Source organism: Vicugna pacos, chromosome 22 (assembly GCF_048564905.1).
Source record: "Vicugna pacos chromosome 22, VicPac4, whole genome shotgun sequence".
Taxonomy (NCBI): domain Eukaryota; kingdom Metazoa; phylum Chordata; class Mammalia; order Artiodactyla; family Camelidae; genus Vicugna; species Vicugna pacos.
The window spans coordinates 23,983,433-24,011,420 of NC_133008.1; the positions used below are offsets into that span (position 1 = coordinate 23,983,433).

A 27,988-nucleotide genomic window follows, 5' to 3' on the forward strand; every position below is an offset into this window, starting at 1 on the left:
TGCATGGATGGGGAAAACCCCAAAGGCCCTTTAAAAACTACTAACAGCTCTGTCGGGGCAAGGGTCGGGGGGAGGGGGCTAGCAGCACCCGGCCACGAAGTCGAAGTCCTGGAAAGCGGCCTGCTCCGTGGCGGTGAGGGGCCGAGCGTCGCGGGGTGGGCTCAGCGTGGGGGCCTCCCCTGTGAATTCCTCGTCGAAGTTGCTGACATCAGTGCGGCCAGACAGCGTGGGTACGAAAGGCGGCGGCAAGCGCCGGGCCAACAGGGCGTCCCAGCCCAGTGTCTGCAGGGAAGGGAGAGGGGAGGTCAGCAGGGGAGGCTGTGGGCAGACCGCAGGAGGGGTCCCCTCCTTGCTCTCTGTCCAGCTCTAGATCTATGGGGTCAACAAAGGGAGTCACAAGATAGAGGGGGAAAGTGGGAGGCCTGGGGACCCAGGAAGGATCACAGTGTGAGTGATGGAGGGAGGCTCTGGGGGTCCCTTCCGGGCAATCCTGGGCTCATACACAGGAAGTGCTCCCGACCAGGCCAGCCTGGAGCAACTGTGGGTGTAGGAGGGCCAGCGGGGGTGAAGGAGGGGGAAGGAGAAGCAGGCAGGTATCAAGGAGAGGTGACAATGTTGGAGGTGAAGCCACTAGGCCTGGGGGGTGGGACTTCACCCTGAAGAAAGGCTGTTTTTTCACATCCTCTGCATCCCTCTCGCTGGACCCCAACCTCCGCTCTGGATTCCTTCGCAGCAGCTGGGGGAAGGGAGTGCCGTGTCAGTTTTCCCCTTGCGGGCCCCAGAGCCACTCCCTTGGCCCATCCCAAGTTGGGAGTCCTCACCCTGCGCATGATGCCAATGGCTTCAGCTGACAGGAAGCGGGGGTAGCGAACCTCATCATTGACAATGCTGTCAAATACTTCCTCCTCGTCGTCCCCTGGGAACGGGGACTGCGGACAGGGAGAGCCGGGGTGAATTAGGCCCTTCTGGTGGCACCATACTCAGCTCCACCCAGAGCCCCAGCTGTGCCTTCACATGGCTCACTTGGGAGGGTAAGTACCCCATTTACAGATGCAGAAACTGAGGTCAGGGAGACAGGGCCACCTGCCCCCAACCAGACAGCACATGGGGAGGCCAATTTTGATCACCCTCCAACCCCTGCCCACCGGGCACACACCGGTACCAGGGAGCAGCCTGGGGCCTGCTTTACCTCGCCAACCAGCATCTCATAGAGCAGCACGCCCAGCCCCCACCAGTCCACTGCCCGGGTGTACGATGTGTCCGTCAGCACCTCAGGTGCCAGGAACTCTGGGGTCCCGCAGAATGTGCTGGTCCGGTCCCCATAGCCCATCCCTGGGGACAGCAGAGCCACATGAGGTTATGGTGGGGAGGGGAGGCAGCTCTAGCCCAGCCCAGCCTGAGGTGGTCCAGCCAACCAGCCCTGTCCTAGGACCAGAGTACAGGGTAACCCAGGTAGGGCTGGGGACTCTATTCCCTCCCCTTTCTGTCTAAACCCCAGAGGCCAGCCCTTCAGATCCCCGCCCCGCCCCTCACCCTCCTTGCAGAGGCCAAAGTCTGCGATCTTGACATAGCCCTCGGTGTCCAGGAGCAAATTGTCCAACTTCAGGTCCCTGTGAGGGAGTGGGGGGATGTAGAGATGGATGAGTGGGGATCTGGGCCCTGCCTGAAACCTGAGGGCCCCCCAAGTGGGCAGAGCGTGCATGCATGAGCACGTGCATGCACACACACACACACACCTGTAGACAATCTTGTGTTCATGGAGAAACTGCAGCCCCAACACGACGCAGGCCGAATAAAAGCTATGGAGAAAGGCTGGTGTGAGGGAGCCAGGCCTCCAGGCAAGGGAGGAGGATCACATAAGGCTCCCACGTCCTCAAAAGTCCCCCAGTTCCCCCAAGTTCCAGGAGCCGGGGTTGGGGGGAGGCAGGGCCTGCGGGTGGAGGTGTGTGTGTGGGGGGGGGGCAGGCTCACATGGCTCGGGGCTCAGAGAACACGTCGCTGTGGATGTGCAGCATCAGGTCCCCGCCGGCCGAGTACTCCATCACGAAGCACACGTGCTCTGGTGTCTGGAAACAGCCAAACAGGTTCACCAGAAAGGGGTGTCCTGCGCTGGTCACAGCTGCCAAGATCCGCTTCTCACACATCAGGCTGGGCAGGGTGAGGAGGTGGGGGTCAGAGACCACAGCAGCTCCCTAACCCCGACTCCCCCATGCCCTAGAGGTCCTCAATCATCAGATATTTGTCAAGGGCCCCACATGGCTGTGCACCCTTGAGCAAGATGCTTAATATCTCTGAATCTGCTGAACAGATACTCAGAATCCATCCATTGTCCTAGTAACAGTCCCCCAACTTCCATTTGGGGAGACGCTGGGGGGCTGTTACTTCCCTTTGAAGCACCCAGTCTCCCTAACTAGGAATTGGTTCACGAATGGGCAAACCAAGGCAATGGGGCTGAATCTCAAGATTTCTGCTGGAGTTATTAAGGAGGAAGGGCTAAAGATGGCAGATGAGCCTTAAACTATTGGGGTGGAGGACATTCTGCCCCCATGAGGGGACAGCAAGCAAAGCCCACACAGAGGAAAGCAGAACTGAGAGACATGAACTGAGCACCTGGATAAAGCCATGCCTGAAGGTAGTCCATCCCTAGCCTTTTCTAATCCAGAGCAATAAATTCTTCTATTTACCTGTCTAAATTGGGTTCCTAGTTAATAAAAGGGTGTCAAAAAGACAGGACAGTCTCAGTGTCTCTACTGGGCATCTACAGGGGGCAAGGCACTGCAGAATGCTCTATAGGCATCCTCTCATTTAACGGACCCGGAAACCCTGCAAGAACGGCATTATTACTCCTCTTTTATAGATGGGAGGCTGAGGTTCTGAATGGTGAAGGGACCTCCTTAAGGTTAGGATTTGAACTCAGGGTCCTGACCCAAAGAAGAGGATGTACAACGGCACTATTAATACCACAACCTTCAGAACTCGAGTCCCTAAGTTCAAATCGCGGACCTGCAGCTTACCTTGGGCAACTTGCTCCACCTCTCTGTGCCATCAGCAGAATGGAGACAATAACAGTATTTACCTCTTAGAGCTGAGGAAGGAGTTACTGAATGTAAGGCACATGCTGGGTGCTTCCTAAGGGTCATTATTATTATTGTCAGGGCTAGTTTAATAAGTATGAAAGACTGTCAGGAGTCACTCTCACAGCAGCTGCAAGGAGCGGACAGCTCTATCTCCCATTTCCCAGAAGAGAAAACCAAAATGCTCAGAGGGCCTGAGCAGGGTCCCCACCTCTCCACCTCGTCTCGGGCCACAATGTCCCCTTTCTTCAAAGCCTTGATGGCAAACAGCTCCCCGCTGGGCCGGAATTCAGAGAGCAGCACCTGGAACCGCAGGGTGGTAGGGGGAGGCCTTAGCGGCCAGCCCAAAGCCCTGGGGGTCTGGACCCTCCAACACCCTGCCCCCCACCTCACCTTCCCAAAGTGACCCCGGCCCAGCACTGCCAGGAACTTGAAATCCTCGAGGGTCAGGGGTGACTTCCTCAGAGGGCTGTGGAAAGAGGAGACTGGTGGGGTTGGGACAGCGGGCAGGGGTGGCGGGTGGCGGAGAGGGGAGGGGTATCACCTGCACAGGGTGGGGCCTGAGGTCTCCTGGGTCTGCGAAGGTAGCTCGGGAGTGGTGGTACTTTCCTGGATCGGGGAACTCTGTGGCGGAGAGAGGAGGTCAGGATAGCCACCAAGGCTCCTGTCACCTCTTTGACCTCACCTCTCCTCCCACTCACCTCCTCCCTCAATCCCCTTTCAGCCACAGTGTTCCATTCACTGTGCCCTGAACACACCAGGCACGTATCCACTCCAGGCCCTTTGCACAGGCTGTTCTTGCCACCAAGAACTCTCTTTTTCCAACACCTGTACGGTTCCTCCCTCACCTCCTTCGGGCCTTTATTCAAATGTCACCTTCACAGGTGGCCAGCTGACTGCCATACTAAATAACTAACAGAACCTCCAACACTCCCTGTCCCCCTTTTCTGCTTTAATTTTCTTCCCAGCACATTTTATGCTGCAAATATGTTTTATCATTTATCTACTTATCCCTTTATTGGCACTAGCCCCATGGAACTACCTAACGCTTTATATCACATGCATGTGTATCTTTGAAAAGAATCAAAGTTAATCTTTAATTTAAGAGGGAAAAAAATTACCTCCTGGTCCATCATTCTCCACTATAGACACAGTTCTAAAGGTTCAGTCAGTGCAAACAGGTGTACAGGAGGAAACACGGTCTGCTCCTGCCCCAGCCGGCCTCCCCAGAGCCAGCCGCTGTTACTCACTTCCTGAGTATCTTCCTGGATGTATTCTATACCCATTCAAGCAAAAGTGCAGGCACAGACTCCATTTTCCTTGCACCCATTGTTGGTCACATTCCAATCTCACCTCTCCCAGTGGACCATCTGTCTTGGAAATCAGTCTACGCCAGCACACAGAAAGCAGCCTCATTTTCCAGTGCTGTGTACTATTCCATCCCGTCATTTATTTAGCACTGCTTCCAAGGATGGACCTTGAGGTTGTTTCCACTTTTTTGCCCACACAGAACTGCCATGGTGAACATCTGCATGTGTGTTTTTGTGCATGTGTGTGAATGTTCCTCACAGATGTCCAGGAGTGGAATTTCCAGGTCAAGATACTGCCCATTTTAAAAAAAATCTTTAATGGAGGTACTGGGGATGGAGCCCAGGACCCTGGTGATGCTAAGTCTGTGTTCTATCACTGAGCTATACCTACCCCTCAACACTGCCCATCTTTAACTGAGCCAGCTGTACCCTCTGAAGGAGACGGAGTGATTCCCTTGCCTCCCACTGACTGCCTGTTTCCCTGCATTTTCCCCAGCATTCAATGTTATTAAACTTCCGGATTTTTTTTTTTTGTTATCCAACTCATTGAATTTTATGAGGCATTTCATTTAATTTAATGCAGAAAGTAACCATCACCCTGGCAGGCTCTCTTGTGTCCCCTCCTATCAATGCTGCCCCATACCACCCAGAGAAAACCACCATCTTGACTTATGTCATTGACATGAGTCTTAAACGTGCTTGTTTTACAGGACAGTGTACTAAGCACAGAGAGGTGAAGCTGCTTGGTGTGGGTCACACAGCTGGGAGGCAGTAGAGCAGGGACAGGACCCAGGTGGTGGCTCCTGAGCTCACGTTTTTATCCAGAATAGAGAATAGGACCCAGGTTCTGGCAGAGATGTGCTGTGTGACCCAGGGAAGTTCCTGGTGGTCTCTGGGTCTTGAGCTGGGAAGGAGGTCCCCCGACACTGCCCAGGCCAAGGGGAAGCTCACCAGACTTGACGGGCTGGAAGGAGGGCCCAGAGGGCTCTTCTGGGGAGAGCTGTCCGAGTCAGCCCCGAGGTGCAGCTTCTCCACAGATACGTCACTGCAGCACAAGCAGGAGGGTGCATCTAAGACCCAGCACCCCCGGAAGCAGCCAGGGCAGCCGGAACCCCAGGGTCCTCCCTCCTTACCCTGAGGACCGAGCCTCGGGTCCTGGAGAAGGCCCGGGGCTGAAGGTGCCGGTGGCCGAGGCGTTGGGGATGAGCCTTCGAAGCAGCCGCACCCAGGTGGCAACGTCGATGTTCATCTGCCGAGCGCGCTGAAACGCCTTCCCTGTGGGGAAGGGGGCAGGGGTCACCCTCCAGGACACTCCCGGGACGCCCGGTCTCTCCCCTGCCCTGGTCCCTCCCCTCACCTTGCTGCTTGGAGAAGATCTTCTTCTGCCTTCGGAGCCGGGGTATCCTCTCAATGACAGGGTTGCGGAAGGTGACCTGCGGGGACGGGCCTGCGTGTGAGGACCGCTGCCCACCTCCGGGCAGCTTGGTGGGGAGGGCCTCGGGATCACAGGTGTGCGAACGTTGCAGGGGTCCGATCACTGTGGCATTGCGTCCAACCACAGGGTACTATGCAACGTGTTAAGGGGTCAGAAAACCCAGTTATCCTTCAACAGGGCCACCTCCTGAAGTGTCATCTTGGAAAGACAAGAAGCAGGCAAGCAGGCCCTCTCCAGGGGTGGGCAGTGGGTCTGATCCAACAAGACGTACGTACAACTCCAGCAAACAGGTCCTACACTTTGTCTAGTGTCCCAATTCCCCGAAGTGCAGTCCCAGCCCAGCAGCATCAGCATCACCTGGGCACCTGCTGGAAATGCAGGTTTTCAATCGCATCCCCTCCTCCACCACTGGACCCTCTGAATCAGAAACACTGGGGATGGGGCCCAGCAGCTCGTGTTTCACCAAGCCCTCCAGGGGACGCTGCTGCCCACCCACGGGGGGGGGGAACCACAGGTCTAGCTGTATTCTCCCAACTCCAAGGAATCTTCTAGAAGGTGCTAATGTCACCAAACTGTGTGGTGGTTCGAGTGGCTAGCAGCTAGTGCACAGGATGGCACGGCTATGGAACACTTCCATCTACAACAGAACTCAACTATTATCGGCTCATAGACAGCAGAACTGCAGGAAGTTCTATTGGATGGCACTTCAGGGGAGGAACAAGAACAAAACAGAATGTTAGAAGTAAACCTTGAAGGCAGGCAGGACTGCCTCAGAATCTGCCCCAGGGCCACCCACCACCATCCTCCATGTGGGTTCTGGACGGTCTTCCTAATGGAAGAACAATTTAATTTCATGGCTCTGCCGTTGGAAGTTAGCCCTACTCTGCTCCTTTCCTTCAGGGGTCCTTGGTTATGAGATCATATAGGAACTTCCGCCTGGGTATTTAGACACGGGGAGACACACGCACACACACGCACATGCATATATACATAAAATAGGTCACATTTATATGTTGGGGCAAACTTAAATAATTTGTGAGGATGATTTTGGTTAAATGAGGGGGCCAGTGACTTTCTTCCTCTGTGCCTCAGTTTCCTCCTCTGTTAGATGTGACCAATAACAGTCCCACTTGCATTGGGTTACTGTGAAGATTAAACACTTAATGCCAGCACAGTACTTAGGACAGGGCCCGGCCATATGACAGGGGTCAGCTAGCAATGTTATTCAGATCGTGGGCTCTCAACCAGAGGACACTGGCAACGTTTGGAGACTGGTTGTCACAACTTGGGGGAGGGGACATTGTTACTGGCATCCTGTGGCTGGAGGCCAGGGATTTTGCTCAGCATCCTACAGTGCACAGGATGGGCCTTGCAACCCAGAATGACTATAGTGCCAGGGGAGGGAGGGGCGACCCTGATTTGGACCCTAACACTAACATCGCTGCAGAAGGACTCTCTCTTCCCAACTGTGGCCCAGGTAGCAATCTCCATGACATGTTGCCGGGTTCTGCTTTTCTTTTTTGACTTGAACAAAATTTTGTTATTTCTTCTTCTTTTTTTTTTTTTTTCTATCTTGTGCCAGAACAAAACCAATCCCAGCTTAAGTTGGCACTGATGTAACTAATGATATGTACTTTTCTATCAATGTTCAGAGACCAATAGAAAACATGTTTTCTCCTTCTAGAAAACCAGGAGCAGGAGACATAAAAAGCATTTTCTGAGGGTGGGGGTCAGGCTCTACCTCGGCCACCAGGCAGCCCTGTGGTTCCATGTCCAGCTGCACCTCGTGCCTCTCGTTGTCCAAGAAATCCTCCAGCTTCAAGAATTTGAGGGCACACAGGCCCCGCTGGTCCCGCCAGAAAACAGCCAACTCCAGTTCCCGAGCCTCAGGGGAGAGGAAGAGGGCCATCACTGGGGATGCCTGAGGCCCCAAGCCCCTCCTCCTGCCAGCCTGGTTGTCCCTCAATCCAGCTCACCCTCTCCAGCTCCAGGGTGAAGCTCTGGTCCCAGGCGTGGGGGCCACATGGCTTCCAGGAGGTCTGCCCCACCACGGTGTTATCCAGTTTGAGCACCGTGCTAACCTCACCTGGAATAGGGGTGGGGGTGGGGTGTCAGGAAATTTGGGTTGGTGGGGGTAGTTGCTCATATCTTATTAAAGAAGTCCTCTCTTCACCCATCACAGTCTACTGTGCTGTCTGACCCAGCTCTACAGTTCTGCCTTTCATGTTAAAGCCTTTAACCCACCTTCAGTTGATTTTTGTGTATGGTGTGAGGTGGGGGATCCAAATTCACTTTTACTCTAAATGTAAGTTCTAGCAATATAGCAATCTAAGTGCTCACCCTAGAAAAATGCAGGCAAGTGTACATCAGGAGGTGCATAAATACAATGCTTCTATAATGCCCTAAACTAGAAACATCTCACTGTCTGTGAACAGGAGAATTAATATATACAAAGTGGCGGAGAGTATAGCTCAGAGGTAGAGTGTGTGCTTAGCATGCACAAGGTCCTGGGTTCAATCCCCAGTACCTCCATTAAAAATTAACAAACAAATAAATAAATAAGCCTAATTACCTCTCCCCCCCCAGAAAAAACAAAACAAAATTAATATATACATGGTAAGATAGTCTTATTAGCTAAACCGTGAAATTGCTGATGTTCAACTATTTTTTACCTAAAAAAAAAAAAAAGACAGCAATTTGATATGGCTCAGCCCAAGACAATGAACTATCCCAGAGGAGTAAAAATGAATGAATGAATGATAGTTTCATGCAACGATACGGACAAGTCTCCCAGACAAAGTTGGAGGAAATAAGCCATGACCATGGAATACGTTCTGTGTGATTCCACATATATGAAGTTCAAACACAGGCAAGTTAAACTATATTGTTTTGAAATGTGTATGTGGGTGCTAAAACTACAAAGAAAAGTGAGGAAATGATAACCATCAAAGTCAGGAGAGTAGCTACCTCGAGGACAGAGGAAGGGGCTGGAATTGAGGAGGGGGCATGAGGGGGCTTCCAGGGAATTCTATTTCTTGACCTGGGTGGTGGTAACACAGGTGGTTACTCTATTGTTACTCTTCTTTTATTCATTCTTTTTTAATGCACATATTAGTGGGGTTTTTTTTTCACATTGTGGTAAAATCCACATAACAAAAAATTTACCATCGTAATCATTTTTAAGTGGCCAGCTCAGTGGTCTGAAGTATATTCACACTGTTGTGCATCCATCTCCAGAACTCTTTTCATCTTCCCAAACTGAAGCTCTGTTCACATTAAACAGTAACTCTCAGTCTCCCTCCCCGCCCAGCCCCTAGCAACCACCATTCTTTCCATCTCTACTAAGAAGACCACTCTAGTTCCCTCATGTAAGTGGAATCATATACTACTTGTCTTTTTGTAACTGGCTGATTTCACTTGGCATATATGTCCTCAAGTTCATCCATGTTGTAGCATGTGTCAGAATCTCCTTCCATTTTAAGGCTGAATAGTATTCCACTGCATGCATGGATCACATTTTGCTTATCCAGTCATCTGTCAATAGACACTGGGCTGCTTCTACCTTTTGACCATTGTGAATAGCACTGCTATGGACATGGGTGTACCACTATCTCTTCGAGACCCTGCTTTCCACTCTTTTGGGTATTTACGCAAAAGTGGGATTGCTGGATCATATGGTAATTCCCTATTTAATTATTTGAGGACCTGCCATACTGTTTCCCGCATTTTACATCCCCACCAGAAGTGCAGGAGGGTTCCAATTTCTCCATATTCTCCCTAACACCTGTTGTTTTGTTTTCTTCTGTTTTGTTTTGCTTTATAGTACCCATCCTAATAGGTGTGAGGCACTAGCTTTTTAGAATGTTACAAGCGTGGGACATCCCAGGACCCCCCACACTGTGACATCCCTCCCAGCCCTTGAAGCCCACTCACTGGTATTCTCGGCCTCCGCTTTGAGGCTGCTCCGGCCACTGAGGCTTCCACTTCGGCTGTAAAGGCCCCGGGCTGGGCGGCTCAGGAATGGGGTACGGCTGTCGGGGGTCCCAGGCCCCCCTACCGAGGGTGAGGGGTTCCAGGGGATGGTCTCTGGAAGGTCCCTGCAGCCCACCACACGTACTTCCAGGGTCCCTGAGGGAGGGGCAGGCTCATAGTTGTGGAGTCACGTCAGATCAGAGGTCTGACACGGGCTGGGGTCTATGGGAGGGCTGGTCTGGGGAGGTAGTGGCTGAGGGATCTAAGGAGGGTGGAGCTGGCTGGCTTGGGGCTGAGGGATCAGAGATTCAGGGCTGAGGGTTCTGAGAGCGAATGCGAGACGGAGCTGGGGGCTCTGGCTAGAGAAAAAAGGGGCCATTTGGGGAGGGGTGGGGAAAGTGAGGACGGGGAGATGGGGCAAGAGTCCAGAACCAGAGGGCAAGGTGGGGTGGGAAGTCCAGTGTTCATGGGGCTGTCTGGCCTGAGGAAAGCGGGCCCAGGGCTAGAGGGTTAGGGTAAACGGGGAAGGGAGAAAACAGTGGGATGGAAGTCCAGGGTTGGAGAGAGTGAAGATCAGAGTTGGCGGTCGAGGGGCTGTGGGACTCGGAGGGGTCAGGAGCTCAGAACCGTGAGAATGAGGTCCAGGTGGGAACGTCGGGACCTACCTGTGAGCGGTGCGGGCTTGCACAGGGTGCTGTAGTGTGTGGCGGGGAAGGGCCCGGCCAGGCGGGCACTGAAGGCAGCGGACGAGGCCGCAGCAAGTTCCTCTCGCAGCAGCCGGCCCTTCGGATGGTCGGCGGGCAGCTCCCCCAGCCTCCGCTCCAGCGCCTCCCGAAGCAGCCCCAGCTTCTGGTTGGACTCTGTCAGCTTCTCCTGGGCCTGCGGTGGGAGGAGCCTGGCCGGGCTGGGGGCGGGATCGGGCATGCCCCTCCCCGAGGGCAGACCCAGGGCCCTCCCCTGGACGGTCTAATTCCTACCTGCGGCTCCTCGCTCGAAGCCCAAGCCCTCAAACCACCTGGGTCCCACCCCTGGGATCCCAGAAAAGGAAGCTCGCCTCTCAAGCTCGCCTCTCGGGGAAGAGCCACCCCTCCGGGTGGACGCCCCGCCCCTCACCTCGCTGACCGCCTTGCGGTCCGGGGCCTTGGCGGCGCTGAGCAGGCGCAGCACGTTCTTGGCGCCCTCGGCCACCGCGTGCTCGACTCGGAAGTGGTGCCGCAGCTCCTCAATGCGCAGCTCCACGGCCCCCAGGTCCGGACCCCCTGTGGGCGTGGGACACGAGGCAGTGAGGCCACCCTGGGCCTCGGGTCAACCAGCCTGGTTCCAGACTCGCAGCACTGTCCACAGACAGACCACCACCAACATGCATCAGTTTCTCCCAAGGTAGGGGGTCACGGTGACACAGTCACACCGTCACCCACGGGCAGACAGCCACACTTCCACCTTGATGCTGTCACTCTTTTGCCCAGACACCGTGACCCACATGGATGGACCCAGGGATGTAAACTGTCACCCAGGGCACACTGTTAACACAGGCTTAGGGACAGATACGTTGTCAGGGTCCCACTTCATCCCCAGGGACTGTCACAGGAACACCATGGCAGTTGGAGAGCCACAAGGATATAGTCACGCAGACACAGAGACACTTAATAAAAATAGTAACTTTTATTCATTGCTGATGGGAATACAAGTTGCTTTCCAATGGAGGCACTTCAGCCATTTCGATCAGAATTACAATTGTATTTACCCTTTTTAAAAAAAATCTTTCTTGTTTTCGTTTTCGTTTTTTTTTTTTTTTGAGGGGGAGGAGGTAATTAGGTTTATTTATTTATTTCATGGAGGTACGAGGGACTGAATCCAGGACCTCCTGCGTGTTAAACACACTCTCTACCACTGAGCTCTACCCTCCCCCATGTATTTACCCTTCGATTTGGCAATTCCAGTTCAGAGGCTTTATCCCACAGACACACCTCTGCACTTGACATATGTTCACAATTATTCACAGCTTTCTTTCTAAGAGCGAAAGATTGGAAACAACCTCACTTCCTCTAGTAGGGGTCTGAGTGAATGGTGACCACCCACACCATGAAATACAATGCAGTTGGGGGAACAGGGACACGGTCACTCATAAGGTGACAGTGGCATTATCACTTTGTCACCAGTGTAGGCACTGGAACATACCCACCCACAGGCAGAGAAACAGACACTCTCGCAAAGATGCCGTCACACTGCCACAGAGGGACACTGTCACGGGGGTGAGGCCGACATTACATAGATAGATGCCTTGTCAACCCCCAGCAAATGGACACTGTCACAAGGGCAGAGGGAAACAGTCATGAAACACAAACTCTTACGGGACACAGTCACATGGTGGCAAAACTCCCAGGGCTCTAACTCCAGCCCAGGAAGAATGGCAGGAACACCATCACACTGCCACATGGGTAAGGCATAGGGGCGGTAAGGAAATGCCATCACACTGCCACACAGGCAGGGCAGCATCAACAATACCCACAGACACAGAGACCCAGTGTCACAGAGAAACAGGCTGGCCACCACACCCAGTATGAAGTCACAGGGACGCAGCCATACCCCGACACAGGACACAGGCACGGTCACCTAATGGCCCGGGGACAGGTACAAGGATACATCATCACACAGGTGTAGGAAACCTGTCACCCAGAGACACAAGGTCACAGTCACCCTTATCCATAGCTAGAGATCCCAAGGACAGTCTCGCTGTCCTGTATAATGACCCAGACTCAGACTCTGGCATTCGGTCAGAGTCACAGTCACCCACAGCTGTGTGGTACTCACCGGGCCTTCTGTCACATGTGCCCACTCACTAAGACTTTTACACTTACAGGGACAAAATCAAGCAGTCACCAAAGGTTACAGGGTCACCCAGGGGCACAAGAATGTGATCATACCTTCACACACTGTCACTGAGAAGCCCATGTAGGCACTCAGGGTACAATCACACAGTCACACTGACATCTCCCTCCTACAGTGACACATACATTGTCATCTGAGTTACAGGCCCCATTGCTATTGGCTGCATGCTAGTGTCCCTGCAAAATTCAGATGTTGAAACCCCACCCTCAAGATGATGGTATCAGGAGGTGGGGCCTCTGGGAGGTGATTAGGTCATGAGGGCGGAGCCTTCACAAATGGGATCAGTGTCCTTATAAAACGGACCCCAGACATCTCCCTTGCCCCCTTGGCCAGTGAGGACACAGCAAGAAGGCAGCTGTCTGCAAACCCGGAAGAGGGCTCTCATCAGAGGCCAGATCGACTGGCATCTTGATCTTGGGGACTTCCTAGCTCCTAGAGCTGTAAGAAATAAATGTCTGTTGTTTAAAAGGTCTGCGCCCCCAGTCTGTGGTATTGTGGTATAGCAGTCAAGTGCACTAACACCCACCAACAGCTGACACCTCTCTCTCTCACGGTGACACAAAGTATTACAGTTACAGGGCATGCCTGCAACCTCCGGTCCCCACAGTCGGCATCACATTAGTACTGACACACACATCAGTAGCCCAGACACACTCACCCCTGCACACAATACATCAAGACCCTGTCACAAATTCAGGCTGACAATCGGGCTGACACACTCCCAGGCAATCATCACTGGGACACATGCAGAGTCACACACGTGCTGTGGAACCCACAGTGCTACACCACAGGGGCCGGGGTGACCAGGCAACCACCTTGTCCAGCAGTGCATACATTTTTCCCATAAAGAGCCAAAAGGTAAATGTCTTTCGCTTTGCGGACCACACAGGCCCTGTTGCTACTACTCAGCTCTGCTGTCACAGTGCAAAAGCAGCCTCAGATGATGGTAAATGAATGAACATGGCTGGGTGTCAATAAAAATTTATTTGCAGGGAAAAAAAAAAGTCAGTAGCAGATTTGGCCCACGTGCAAATCTTGAGTGGGACAAAAGAGGACCCTGAGGCCCGGAGGTCAGGAATGGGGTTCTAGTCACATCATGAGTCACAGTACCCAACTCCCTGCCTCAGAATGGGACCCTTCACGGGGCTGGGAACTGAACTCTGCAAGGTGGAGTGCAGGCCAGGCTGTTTCAGGGCAAGGACTCACCTTGGGCCTCATCCGGGGCCGCCTGGCTCTCCAGCTGGCAGGCCTGCAGTGCCCGGCGGAGCTGCATGCGGATGATGTCAATCTTGGTCTTACTATCCTGCAGCATCTGCTGGGCCGTCAGCAGCAGCTTCCGGTCCTGGAGGCAGAAAGGGGCCGTGAGGAGAAGGCTGGGCTGACGGGGGCTGACCACCAGTCCTGCCGTCCACACCGTGCAGGCCCAGGGCGGCCATGTGACAGAGCGCTCATGTGTGGGTTTGACTGCATGTGTGTCTTTGTGTTCCCAGGTGTAGAGGGAAGACGCAGCCCATGGCACTTGAATCCTGGCTCTGCCACCTAAAAGCTGCGTGACTTCGGGCAAGCCACTCAACCGCTCTGGGCCTGTTTCCCCATCAGCAGGAGTGGGAGTAATATTAGCAACACCCACCACTGGGCTGAGGATTAAAGGAGCTAATCTGTGTGTAGGGCTCAGAGCCGTGCCTGGCACCAGCAGGCCCTGTATTTGTGTCAGCTGTCAGAGTGGCGTACGTGTGGGTGAGTGTTCCCCGTGGTGGGTGTCGCCCTGCCTGTAGCCACGTGGGTGAGTCCAAGGGGGACTGGGTGGGTGGGTGAGGAAGTCTGCAGTAAGTGGGGGTCCAGATGTTTGCGTGTGCAGTTCAACACTCAGCGACGACTAAGCCTGGCCGAGGACCCCGTGTGTGTATACAAGCCCCAGAAGCTGGTGGTGGATTTTTTCCATCTACTTGGTGCTGAAACCAGGCACTGCTAATCTGTGGTGAAAGAAACCTGGGGCTCGACCGAAGAGGGCAGGAGGGCGCTTTCTGGGTGACTGGAAATGTTCTGAATTCTGGTGAGGTGGTGTGTATGCAGATAAAAATTCATCGGGCTGTACTCTTATGTCTTCCACCCTTTACGTCTGTATGTTACACCTCAATAAAAGGTAAAAAAAAATCTGCATTGTCTGTGCCCTCCCACGTAACACTCACACCTGTGTGTGCACACAAGCATGGGTGCTCCCTCAACAGTGAGTAGGGGTCTCCAGCTGTAGGTCTGAATGTGCTTGTTGATGTAAGCATCTCTGGGTGTTGGCAGAACTGGGAGGAGTGTCTGTGTGACAACTCTGGTCTCTGGGTGTATATGTAATTGTGTGTCTGTGTCTGGGTGTATTGTTGGCCTGTGCTGTGTGCCCTGGGTGTTGTACGATGGTGTGTGTCTCTGCGTGTCTAGAGGTGGCCGCAGTGGTTACCCTCCACATGTCTCTGAGTGTTGCTACTGCTGTGTCTCCAGATGTTATGACAGTGCTCTAGGTGCTCATATGACTCTATGTGTCTCCAGATGTTGGCATGACCATGAGTGTGCCTCTAGATGTGAGGATGATGGTGTGTGTGCATGAGGGTTGACCATGTGTACGTGTGTCGGAGAGACGCCACCAGCAGTGAAAGGCTGCATGTCGCCCTGACTGTGGATGCCCTTGAGTCTCTGGGGGTAACTGAGAGACTGGGGGGGACAGTCTCTGCCGTGTGTCCGTCTGACATCACCCACAGTCACCCTGTTTCCCACACACCCCACGAGTTGCCCACACCCTAGTTCTGCTGCAGTAACCCACCAGCCCCTGTCCCCAGCCCTCTGTCCCACGGACTACCCCCACCCCCAAGCCTGGGACGTGCACGCAGTGACATGTGCACTCGCATTGCCCCCACCTTGGTGCTGCCATTGCTGTACGTCTGGATCATGTTTTCTGCCCCCTGCTTCACCTTCAGCTCGATGGCCAGCTGCTTCTCCAGGCCAGCCACGCGGCTCAGGTTGGTGGCCGAGCAGGCCGGGCCGCCTGCACCAGGGGACTGGGGGGCATCTGGACGGGGTGAGTAGGACAGAGTCATCAGGGCCCTCACCTCCCTCTGCCCAGGAGGCTCTGCCCCAGCTGAGGGATCCATCCCCAGGGCCAGGGGGAGGAAAAGCTGGGGGCCAGGGCCCAGAGGGCCCAACTACCCAAGCCCTCCCAGGGAAACCCCTCAGGGCTGGGGCAGGGCCAGCATGAAAGAACAAGTGTCCTGCAAGCATCCAGGTGTGCTTGAGTCCTTGGTGTTGGTGTGACTGGATACACCTTTGGCCGGAAGTCCACTACTTACACAGCTGTGTAGGCATCTGTGGCTGTGGCTGTGGTTACACCTGTGACCTGTGGGTGCTGGTGTAACTGAGTGAGTGTGAGTCTCCCTAGGTGCTGGTACACCCGTGAGTATGAGGGGTCAGAATGCCTGTGTGAGATTCTGGGTGCTGGCGTGACGATGCATGTGCTCCCGACCGTCGGGTGTTCAGATCTCCCGGCACTGGTACAACTGTGTCCAAGCGCCTGGTGTTGGTACAGCTGGACATGCGTGTCTGGATGCTGGCATGGCTCTATGTGACTCTCTATGGACTCCGGGTGCAGATGTGACTGTATGAGATCTTGGGTGTTGGGTGAGCTCTATCTCTAAGTGTTGACATGACAATGTTGGTCTCCAGTTGTTGACATACCCAGGTGGTGTATGGGTGTTGGGGTAAGGGATGTTGAGTCTTTTGGCCTTGTCTGACTGTGTGCATGAGTCTCAGGCTGTTGAGGGGTTGGTGGACCTCCGTAAGGGTTGGGCAGCCGTGTGTGTGTGAATCTCTGGGGCTTGGCATGAGTGTGTGTGAGTCTCTGGGTGTTGTCCTTGTGTTGGTGTGACTGTGTGCATTTCTCCAGGTGCTGGGTGGCAGTATGGAAGTCTCTGGGTGTTGTGGTGAGTGTGTGAGTGCCTCTGGGTATCCATACGATAATGTGTAGGTCCTTGGGTGTTGTCTGAGTGCTGGCATGACTGTGTGTGAGGGTCCCTGGTTACTGATGTGACGTGTGTATGGGTCTTTGGTCACAAGATGAAGAAGTTCTGCAGACCCCTTGCGCAATACTGTGAATCTACTGACCACTGAACTCTACACTTAAAAATGATGTATCTTATGTGCTTTTTGACCACAATTTAAATTTTTTTAATAAATAAAAATTAAAGAAACTTTAGAGTCTTTGGGTATTGTCCAGGTGGTGGTGTGACTGTGAGCCTAGAAATGTGTGTGACACTGTATAAGCCCTCTGTTGTTGTCTAGGTGTGACCGTGTGTACCTTTCCCTGGGTGTTGGTTTTGGTGTTTGGCCTGACTGTACCTTGCAGCTCGGAGCTGTCGTGACCGAGTGTGTCTCCCCAGGGGGGTCAGTGGCGATGGGGCTGGCCTTGCTCTGGAAGACAGCAGGGGCGCCCCGGGCAGTGGAACCCCTGCAGTCCCGCATCCTGGGGTGGGGTGGGCCTGGCTCACCGTGTGCGGCAGCTGCAGGGTCGGGCAGGACCACGTGGGCGTGCAGCTCCTGAAGCTGCTGGTGCAGCAGGTCGAGCCGGCGTGAGGAGCCCCGCAGCACCAGCTCCACAGGGCCGAGGCTGCGGCCCAGGTCGGTGGTTGCCCGCCGCAGGTTCTCGGCGCCCTCCTTCAGCTTCAGCTCCTTGCGGATCTCTCGTCGCAGCCGCTCCCGCTCCAGCTCCAGCTGCTGCTGCACCCCAGGGGCCGCCAGGTCCGCGCCCGCCAGGCCCAGCTGCTCCAGCAGGGACCAGCTGCGCGGCTCGCTCTGTGGGGGACGGGGCAAGGTCAGTGGGGCCAGGGGGACTCTGCGGTGCAGACCTCGCTCAGGCCTGGCCTGGCCTCCTCCCAGACTGAAAATCCCAGCACAGGGCTTGCTCCATGTCCTCTGACACCCCCCCCAAACTGGGAGGTGAAACAAGGCCCTGTCCCAGCTTTCTGACACCCCCAAACTGCGAGGTCCCAAGGGCAGGGCCTTCTTTCTTCCCTGTCCTCTCAGACTAGGGGGCCATAGGTAGAGTCCTGTCTCCCTTCATCCATCCTTACACAGTGGGAATCTAGAGGGCAGACCCCATCACCCCACCACTGTGCCCCCCCAAGCTAGCGGGTCCCTGAGGAGAGGCTCTATCTCCCTTCTACTGTCCTCTCAAATTAAGGGGTCTCAGAGACAGGACTCGTCCCCCTTCTGTTGCCCCTCAAATGATAAGGTCCTGAGGGCAGACCCCCCTTCTCCCCTCTGTTGCCCCCCTAAACTAGGAGGTCCCAAGGGTAGGCCCCATCTCCTCACCCCTTTCCTCAAAATTAGGAGGTCCTGAGGGCAGACTCCATCTTCCCCCTGTGGCTCCCCAAACAAGGAAGTATCAAGCACAGGCCTCTGATGTGCCCCCAAACCATGAGTTTGGGGTCCGAAAAGCAGGCCTCTGTTCCTCACTGCTGTGCCCTCACACAAGGAGGTGCTGAGGGCCGTCCTCACCTTCCCTCTGCTGTACCCCCAAGCTAGAATATCCCGGGGACAGTCCCTATCTCCCCTCCTTTCATCCTCTACAACCACGACCCTGAAGACCAGAGCCCTGTCTTCTTCCTCCTCTATCTCCCCAAGCTGGGAGCCCAATGGGCCCCAAACAGCTTCATCTTTCAAACAAAAACTCCAACGCCACCATCTCTTCTCCTCTAGGTCCAAAACCGAGAGGTACTGAGGGCAGGGCCTCCAGCCTGTGCCACTGGGGTCCTCCTCTGCCTACCCCCCCACCAAGACCTCAGCCCCCACCTCCAGCTCCTGGTCCAAAGGGGCATCGGCCTCCGCCATCCTGGGTCCCGGCTGAGGACCCCGCCCTCTTCCTGAACCTCAGCCTGGCCAGGGCCTCTCGCTTGCCACTTCCTCTTTCCTGCTTACTCCCAGCAACTCTCGCGACAGGCCAGCTCTGGGGCTCGGGGGCATCTAGAGGACCTTCCTCTTGGCCCCCACTCCTGGGATGAGCCTGCTTCTCGAGAGGTGTCCCAGGGATGGCCCCAGCTCCCTGTCCCAAGAGGATGCCCAAGGGGTACACAGCATGCGCACACTCACAAGCCCACTATCATGGACATGAAGAGCAGCCTCCCTGGCGTACACAGGCTGGACCTGGGTGTGTATACACTCATACACCTATAGGCACGTGCATGGAACACGGGCTGGCAAGTGTGTGCACACCCCCACGCCTACCCCTGTGCACACTTGAATGTAAACGCCCATGAGTGCTCACGTGGGCGGGCCAGCCTCTTTCCCGCAGATGCAGCCTGTCCCAACTTCCGGCTTCTGCTAAGTTTGGCCTCTGGCTGCTGCTGACCACAGCTCAGGGGCCTCAAGGCCCGGCCAGCCCAGTGGCACCTCCCCGAGGCCCACATGGTGGGGAGACAGCACTGGAGGGTTGCGATGAGAGTGCCACCAATACCAGCGGCCCGCTAAGGCTCAAGTATGACTCCTACTAACAAGGGCGGTTACGACAAGCTGCCCCTGGGTCAACAAATGCAACTCCATGAGGCAGGTGCTATTATCACCCCATCTTCAAGAGGAGGAAACTGAGAATGGGGGAGGGGACAGCTCAGTAGTAGAGCGCATGCTTAGCATGCATGAGGTCCTGGGTTCGATCCCCAGTTCCTCCGTTAAGTGAAAAATAAACAAATAAATAAACCTAATTACCCCCCTTACCACCCCCCAAAAAAGAGGAGGAAACTGAGCCCTGAAGTGGTGACATAACTTGCCCAAGGTCCTGCAGCCAGCAGGAGGCAGAACTGGGATTTCAAACAGGAGTGCCTGGAATCTGAGCGCTGGCTAGGTGGCAAGCATGACATGAAGACCCCCACATGCATTATCTGCTGCCACCGTGAGAAGCCAATTCACAGATGAGGAAAGTCATGGTTGGCTCCCGAGCAACCTCAAAGGCAGCTGCCCCCAGGGAGGATTTACTTCAGGGCAAAAGCATCATTCCCACGAACTGACTGACCCTCACATTTAGCCTGGGCAGCTGCCGTTTTTCTGCCCCACTTTGCAGGTGAGGAAACTGAGGCTCAGATGGCAGCAGCAGTTCTCAAAGGGGGGAGGGGGTTTCACCACCACCACGCCACTTCTGGGGGGCATTCAGCAACATCCAGAGACATTTTTGGCAACTGGCGGTGCTACTGGCATCTACGGGGTTCGACAATGCACAGGACAGCCCCCACCTCAAGAATGATTCAGCCCCAAATGTCAATAGTGTGGAGGCTTAGAAACCCTGGATTAAAGGACAGAGACTCACACCCTGAGCTGCTGACTGTGACCACCAGTAAGGATTTCACAGCAGCCCCACCTGCAGAGTGTGCTGGCCTGGTCTCTGCCTTTCCCCACCATGAAAACCCTCTTAGCCTCATTTTTCCGACGGCAGAACCAAGGCTCAGAGAAACAAAAGCACTGGGCCTACCACACACCATGAGGAAGTGAAAGCTCTGGAATTTAAATCCAGGCTCACCTAATACCACTTGCTACCAACCAGGCACCACCCACCCCCCAGCTCCACCCCATCCCCAGCAGGCAGAGCAGGGGTACAGCCAGGAGCAGGGCCAGGTAAAATGGGGAAGTCCAGGCAGAGAGGTGGAGCAGGCTCCCTCAGCCCCACCTCCTCTGGCAGCTGAGGCTTGAGAATATGCAGAGCAGAGAGAGAGGCCCGGCCTCCTGGGTTCTCCCTTGGGTGACTCACTACTACCCAGGGCAGGGGTCACCTGAAGGCCAGCAAGATGAACCCAAGAATCAGGAGCCTGGCCTGGCCTTGGAGAATCCCTCCTCCCTCAACTCCCACCATGAAGCAGGAGATCCCAAGTCGAGAGGGCCCATCTCCCAGAATTCCCCTCTTCCCAGAGTGGCCAGGGACCTAGACCCCATGTCCGGAGATTTCAATGCTTTGGGTGTTTCCGGAATCTGGACAGGACATCCGTTTGCCGGACACAGAACAGACAGGCACACACTGGGACAGACAGAGGGACAGGTTAGCAGACCCAAGCAGCCACGAGAAAGGAATGACTAGGAAGAGGGAAGAGAGCAGGCAGGAGATGGGAAAGGGGACCAGGGCATGGGTCCAGCCTCGTTCCAGGAATCACAGCCTCCGTCTGGGTCATGTTTGCTACACACCAAGCGCATGCATGCGCCAGGGGATTCCTATACAGCCCTCCCAGGGCTGAGGGGTAGAGGCAGGGACCCCAGCCCTCCCCAGCCCCCAAGGTCTGACCTTGTGTGATCGGCAACACCAGATACGCCCAGCTCCTCGGCAAGGCTGGCAGGCCATCAGCAGGACTGGGGTGGGGGACAGGGGGTCACAGGGGAGACACAGAGGGGATGTGGGGGCAGGTGCAGAAGGAGACGAGAACCCAGTTACACAGCAACCACAGGACGATGGAGGGATGATGAGGCACTATTGGGGACACCAGAGGTACAAGACATGTCTCAGACTTGGGTTACTGAACCAAAGAAGGTCAGAAGTCACCCTGACCCTGCTTGTCACAGATAGGAAGATGAGTCCAGGGCTGTGATGTCCACAAGGTGGCACACAGAGAATCTGGCTGGGAGGCCGACTGGTGCCAGTCACCTGTGCCTGTGTGTATATGTGTCTGTGCAGGGGGGTGACCCAGCCCTGCCATCTATGCCCAAGCAGGATTCCCAGTATAAGAGAATCCCCAGCCTGTTGACCTGGACACTCTTCACCTGGAGTAAGGTTTCACCTGGTTGTGTGGGTTCCCAGTCCCCAGACCTAATGAGGTGACTCGGGCACTTCCGCCAACAGGTGCCAATCTGGGTGGCGTCGGGACCATTATAAAGCGTCCGGAGGCGAGGGAGGGAGGCCCGCCGCTGGAGCTTTGTTGTGCGGGGGAGGAGAACGGGCCTGGCGGCCTCCTCCCCTCCCGGAGCACCGTGCCAGGCACCTGCCCAGGTGGAGCGGCACCTGCCTGGAACCGAACGCTGGAGAGGCGGGGGTGAGTGGCGGGGGCGACAGGCACCGGGATGCACAACCAGCCACAGACACCCGAAGTCGAGCCTCCGCCGCGCCCCTTCTAATTTTCCGGGAAGGGCGGAGCTTGGGGATGCTGCGGGAGCTCCCCGCTCCCCCACTGTGCGTACCTCCACCTGCCGAGAAGGGGACTGTGCTGGCTCCACGATGCCGACCCAGGGAGGGGGTACCCAGGGCTGAGGGGGCCCCCGCCTTGACTGCCCTGTTCCCGGGGGCCCCAGCAGCGCGCGGGCGGGGATTCCCGGCTCCGGCTGGCCGCTGGCCGGCTGCGGACGCAGGTGCGCCTACCTGCACAGCGTCGCTGGCCATGTCCACGCGCCGCCCTCCAGGGGTCCCCGAGCGGAGGGAGGGGCGGTGAGAGGAGCGCGCCTGCGCCCCGCGCGGGGCGGGGAGGGGGCGGGCGCGGCACGACCCCCCCGGCGCACGGCCCGCTCCGGCCTGCTCCGCTCGGCCCCGCCTGGCCAGGCCGCCGCGTCCGCGCGCCGCGCCCTGCGGCCCCAGCGGCTGCCGGGCCGGGTCACGTGACCGCCGAGGTCGGCGCCCGGGGAGGGGGCGGGGCCGAGGGGGCGCGGCTCCCGGCGGCCCCCGGGGCTGCGGGGTCCTGCCGGTCGGACCCCCGCCTTCTTTGGCCGAAACCACGTCGTCTGCTTCCGCCGCCTTTGCCTTTTTCTGGATCCTCCCGCTGCTCACGGGCCCCCCATTTGAGCGCGCGGGAACCCGAAGAAGACAGTGAGCCACGTTAAAGCGAGGAGCTGTGGAGGCCTTTGAGCCTCCAGGGATCTCTCTAAAAAAAAACCCGAAACAATTCAACCCCCTCGGTGTTTGCACGTTCAAGCGTCTTAGAACGGTCCCCCATTCAAGGCACCGGAGCTTCCCCATAGGCTGGAGACAAACTCTGAGCAGGCGTGGGTTCAAAACCCAGCGCCCCATGTCCCCAAACCCTAGAAGCGCCTCATCTGTGAAACGGGAAGGCTTTACTCACCCACCCCTTAGGTGTTGATAAAATTAGTGCATGCCAAGGGCTGAGAACACAGTAAGCGCTCAATAAAGGTTAGCTGCTGCGATTTTTAATGTTTTGCGTTGTTATCAAAAGGGGTTTGACCCCTAAATCCGTCACGGACTTGCTGTGGGCCCTGTGGCGCCTGAGCCTCAGTTTTCCCCGCTGTAAAATGGGGACCAGCCTCTTCGGGGCTGCTGCATGCAGATGGCGCTCTACAAATGCAGACTCGTGCCAGATCGGAGGCAGAGGGTGGAGACCTTTGAGGATCTTCTCCAGGGTCTCCGGAGTCTCTGGAGCGCACAGCTTTTATCTCGTGGTCAACCCCGCACTTCCTTTCAAAGTCGGTGACTGAGCCAAGCCGCGGTCCCTTGGGCGCCGGGCGGGGAGCGCTCCGTGGTGGCGCCTCCACTGTGGCGCCCTCCCGGGACCCGTCAAAGCGCGGAGGGCTGTAGGTACCTTGGTTACCCGATGCTGTGCGTGATTTGCACCGTCCCAGGGACCGGGGCGAGATGTTTTGTTTCCCTTTTTCCTTTGGGCGACTCTTTGGGGGGGGGCGGCGGCGGCTAGTTAACAGAGAAGGAAAGAGAAGGAGAAATTATCCTAATCCAGAATCCCTCCACTTCTCAACCTCCCAAGGTCTCCAGTCTTCATTACTGTTTACTTGGACCAGCGCAGTCTCCTCCTCCCAGGTCTTTTGGCTCCTCCCTCGGCCTCATAGTCTGTTTTCCCTACAACAGCCCAAGGACGCCTATGAGCACCTGAATCAGGTCACATCCCTCCTCTACCTAGATCCCTCTTTGGCTCCCACCTTCCCCAGAGTAAACCCAAAGTCCACAAGGCTCTGCACAGTCCGAGGCCTTCACCTTCCCTCTCTCCTTCCACCTCTTCCCCTTGCTCACTCCCTCAAGCTACACCTGCTTCTTGGCATTTCTTCAAATATTTATCCATTGGGGTAAAGAACTCTTTGAGCTAGTTCTTTGGCTCTTGATTTACAGTTGAGGAAACTGAGGCTCAGAGAGACGCCCCTCACCCCAATTATGAAGTCAGGATGTTTATGATCAAATTCTCCAGCCCACCCATTTTACAGATGGGGATGATGTAGCAAAGCAAGGCTGAGTCAGCCCAGGAACAGGGCCACCTTATCCAGGGATGGGCCCTATGCTGCCTGCCGGGTTCCAGGCTGCCTTCCCCGGATGGAGCTGGGGAACCCTGCCAAATTCTCACTCCAACCTTCTGGCATTCATTTACTCAGTGAATATTTATCGATGCCCACTGGGGACTTTGGTGGCAGTGGAAACAGAGTTGCACTCCAGGCATTAAACAGGGAGACCAAGGACTTATGGTACAATCTCATCCAAATATGATAATTGCACAAGCACCTCCCTGCAGCTCCTCTGGCCTCTCGCCAATCCTCTGTGGGGCCCTTAGAAACCCTACATTACATGCTCACCCTCGTATTTGTCTGCTGGAAAATCTGTTCCTGGCTCTCTGACACTCTTAGGAAAAACACCTGCCCCTCATCTGGTCTACAAAGTGGTCCTGTTAGGTCTCTGCCCACCTATTTAGCCACCTCTCTCTTCAGTCCCCTCACCCTCATCTAGCAACACTGGCCTTCTCTCTGTTCCTTAAATACCCTCAACTTACTTCCAACCACAGGGCCTTTGCACTAGCTGTTCCCTCAGATCTCCCCTCGGCTGGCCTCTGCTGATCATTTAGGTCTGTTTAAATATCCCTCCTCTGAGAGACCTTCCCAGAGCAACTCCAAGCCTGTAATCTCTCGCCCATGGCTCTGTTTTATTTATTTAAAATACCACTCTTCTCTGAATTTTCCCAGATTCTGGTCTAAGCTCACTCAATCTTCATGGAAAGAGTGAATACATGTGGTGTGAGGTGTCAGGAGAAAGGTATCCCAGGTCAATGAGTGCCTTGAGGAGAGAGCTCACCCCTTTAGAGGAGGCAGAAGGGCTGGCATTAAAAGACAAATTAGGAAACTGCAAAGTAGATAAAGTGGAATAGGGTGTCTCGTGGAAGGAACAGCAGGGGCAAAGGCCTAAAGGTGGGTAAGGTAGAACCTGGCAGGCCCTGGTTCCTCTGCCCTCATCTCCCACCTGAATCCCCTGACTTATTCCACTCCCGCTGCATGGCCTCCTCACTGCTCCTCACACATGCCTATTCTGACCTCAGGGCATTTGCACAGGCTGTTCTCACTGCCTGCAGTGCTTTTCCTTCTCATCTTGGCATGCTGCCTCTCTCACTTCATTTCCATCTTGGCTTAAGTGTCACCTTCTTGGAAAAGTCTTCCCCAACTGCATCTCCACCTAAAACAAGACCCAACCCATCCTTACCAGACTCCACCCGTCACATAGTTTGATTTGTCTTCCTCGCCAATTTTCATAAATTTGACTTGACTATTTTCTTTTCTGTCTGACTTCACCAGGAAGATGTCAGCTCCCGGAGGGCAGGGATCATGGTCTTGTTCACTGCTGGGTCTCTGGCTCCTAAAACAGGATCTAGCAGACAGAAGGTACTCAAGAAACAGCTGCTGGATGAACAGATGGATGAGCCAACCGGCATGATAAAGTGTGGCCGGGGTTTTTAGTGCTGATGAACCTGGAGCAGAGGGAAGGCTCCAGATATTGCAGATGGTGGGAGTGGAATTCAGACTTGACCCTGAGGACTGTGGGAACCACTGCTGGATTCTTAGCAGGGGAGGAACTGAAAGAGGGTTGTTTCTCAAAAGATAAGGCTCTTTGCACACCAAGTCTTCATCAGTAGGGCCCCCCCACCCCTGAAAGAAATGGGAATAGATTCATCTGACACCAGAAGAATTAAATGTATCAAGATGATTAAGTTCAAAAATATCATGTGGAGGGGAGATAAAAAGCAAGCTAAAAAATGAGTTTGATATTATTTCTATCAATTACTTAAAAAAACAGAAAGTGAAACTGTGTATCAAGTTTTTGGACCCGTACAGAAGCGTGTGTTTGCAGTATGCCTGGCATTCTGGCTGAGGCTGGCCAGGCTCTGTGGGTTCAAAGAGAAGAGTTTCTTCTCTTGCTCTGTGCCTCAGTGTCTTCATCTGTAAAAGGGGCTAACAGTGGTGCCTACCGCATAGGGCGGCTGGGAAGCTTAAATGAATTGATTCTTGTAAAGCACAGAATGTGGGTGCAGTAATAATGTTTAGTGTCATTATTTTTATTTAGGATGTTTCTGTTGCAGTGGACGGGAATGGATTTGGGGGGCTTCCACTTTAACGATAATGTGTTATGTCTTTGATTTTTAATTATTCATTATTTTGATTGAGGTGCAACTTACATATGGTAAAGTACACAAATCTTCTGGTGTGCAGCTCCATGAATTTTTATATGTCTAAACCCCTGTGGCCACCACCCAGCCCACTCCCTTGCTACATAAGTTTTACTTGTGTTCCTTCTCAGGCAACCTCTTCATGTAGAGTCTATCCCCAAAGATTAATTTTGCTATTCTTGAACTTCATACCTCATGGAATAATTTTATGATTAAAAAAAAAAGTCTGGATTCTTTTGCTCAACATGTTTTGTTTTGGATTAAAATAAAATTCACACACCATACAATTCACCCTTTTTACATGTAGAATACAGTGATATTTAGTATATTTTTAGTATATCCAGGGAACATGCTGTTTTTGAGAGTCATCCAAAATGCCGTGTGTATCAATAGTTAATTCCTTTTTACTTCTAGTGGTACTCCACGGTGTCAATGGACCACAGTTTCTTTATCTATTCGTTTGTAGATGGATGTCTGGGTTGTTTCCAGTTTGGAGCTGTTATGTCTAAAGAATGTTCACTGTTCATATCTTTTTGTGGTCAAAAAATGTTTTGTTTATTCTTAAGTCTATATCTAGGAGGGCTGCTTCGTCATGATGTTGGTGCCTGTTTAACCCAATAGGTCTCATCTGGGATGGTTTTTCAATCCCCTCCCCCAGGAGGGACATTAGCAATGTCTGGAGACCCTTTTGGAGACATTGAGGGGTTGGGGGGCAGGGTACTGGCTTTTAGAAGCCTAGGATGCTGCCTGACATCCTACAATGCATAGGATGGTTCCCACCACAAAGAACGATCCAGCCGAAATGTCAAGAGGGCTGGGGTTGAGATACCCTGGTTTACCTTAGTACAAACTGCCAAATTATTTTCCAAAGTGGTGTTCACATTTTACAGGCCTGCCAGCAGTGGATGAGAACTCTGGTTACTCCACAGCCTATCCAGGCTCGGTACTGGGAGGCTTTTCCTTTTTAGCCATTTGAGTGGGTGTTTTAAAATCTTTTATATCTTAAAATAATTCTGAAGTGAATCAAGCCAATATGACAAATGTTAACATTTGTTAATCTTGGGTGGCAGATGTATTTAGCAGGTTCTGATCTTTTCCGGACTTAAAATCTGTGGGGCTTTTTGTTTCTTGTTTTTCGTTTGGTTTGTTTCCTGTTTTTGTTTGTTTGTTGAATAGCAGAAGCTACCCCCTGGCTGCATGGATGATGGGTGCGCTGGGTTTTTTTCCGTTTTTCCAGACTTCTTTGCTGGACTCAACTGGCTTCAGCCTCCTCCTCCTGTATCATCTCAGATGATCTAATTACTTCAAGTTCACCTCCCACCTGCTTTCCTGGAGCACCTCCTGTCTCCCTGGGGAATGGTTTTCCCCAGGCTTCCATCTTACCTGCCTTTAACCTCTGTCTCCACTTGCAGAGGTTTCTGCCAAATCGACTGAACGGGCCTGGCCTGGGCTTGAATCTCTGTCAACTGTGTGACTTTGGGATCAGGACAAACCCTCTCTGGAGCTCAGGTCACCCACCTGACAACGGATAGGAACAATGGATGTGCTAATACACGCACCTCATCTGCTACAGGTGGGGATTCAATCTGTTGATGTATTTCAATGTCTCAGAAAAGGGCTGAGCACCAGGACAGGAACTGGGGTGAGGAGAGTGAGGCACTTGCCTCAGACACAAGATTTAAGATACACGTTTTAATGCACTTTTTTAAAAAATCAAAATTAATGCTAAAAATCCAAATAAAGACAGGATCACTAGTCCTAATCACTTCCTTTTACTTCAGGAGCCATGCAGCTCTGTTACTGACCCTGTGTTTACTTAAAATGTTGATATCTTGTTCATCATTAGGTTTTTTTAAATTGAACAAAAATAATATCTTTATAGAAACTATTAATATATACCTAAATACAGTATTTTTAAATGAAATCAGG

The 27,988-nt window shown here is 53.9% G+C and overlaps 1 protein-coding gene and 1 long non-coding RNA gene across 5 annotated transcripts in view; one reads left to right on the forward strand and one right to left on the reverse strand.

The window, feature by feature from the left end:
* On the reverse strand, positions 1–22,726 carry PKN1 (protein kinase N1). 4 transcript variants are annotated; one of them, XM_072947517.1, is made up of 22 exons: positions 22,042–22,726; positions 17,207–17,510; positions 15,584–15,735; positions 13,887–14,022; positions 10,905–11,050; positions 10,457–10,670; positions 9,753–9,947; positions 7,796–7,905; positions 7,561–7,704; positions 5,742–5,817; positions 5,518–5,659; positions 5,336–5,429; positions 3,619–3,698; positions 3,468–3,543; positions 3,286–3,377; positions 1,972–2,148; positions 1,737–1,799; positions 1,534–1,610; positions 1,190–1,332; positions 822–929; positions 656–736; positions 1–282 (listed from the first exon to the last, which is right to left on the reverse strand). In XM_072947517.1, the coding sequence occupies exons 1-22, from the start codon at positions 22,681–22,683 to the stop codon at positions 79–81; spliced, it is 3,456 nt and encodes a 1,151-aa protein (XP_072803618.1). In that variant the 5' UTR covers positions 22,684–22,726; the 3' UTR covers positions 1–78. The 4 variants fall into 4 exon arrangements, with proteins under 4 accessions (XP_072803618.1, XP_072803619.1, XP_072803620.1 ...); XM_072947518.1 differs by lacking the exon at positions 22,042–22,726 and adding an exon at positions 20,977–21,041; XM_072947519.1 differs by lacking the exon at positions 22,042–22,726 and adding an exon at positions 18,510–18,603.
* LOC116285076 (uncharacterized) overlaps positions 21,482–27,988 on the forward strand; it is a 7,215-nt gene continuing 708 nt past the window's right edge. The window contains exons 1-2 of the long non-coding RNA XR_004194755.2: positions 21,482–21,718; positions 27,472–27,632. This is a non-coding gene — a long non-coding RNA (uncharacterized lncRNA). The remainder of the gene's footprint in view (positions 21,719–27,471; positions 27,633–27,988) is intronic.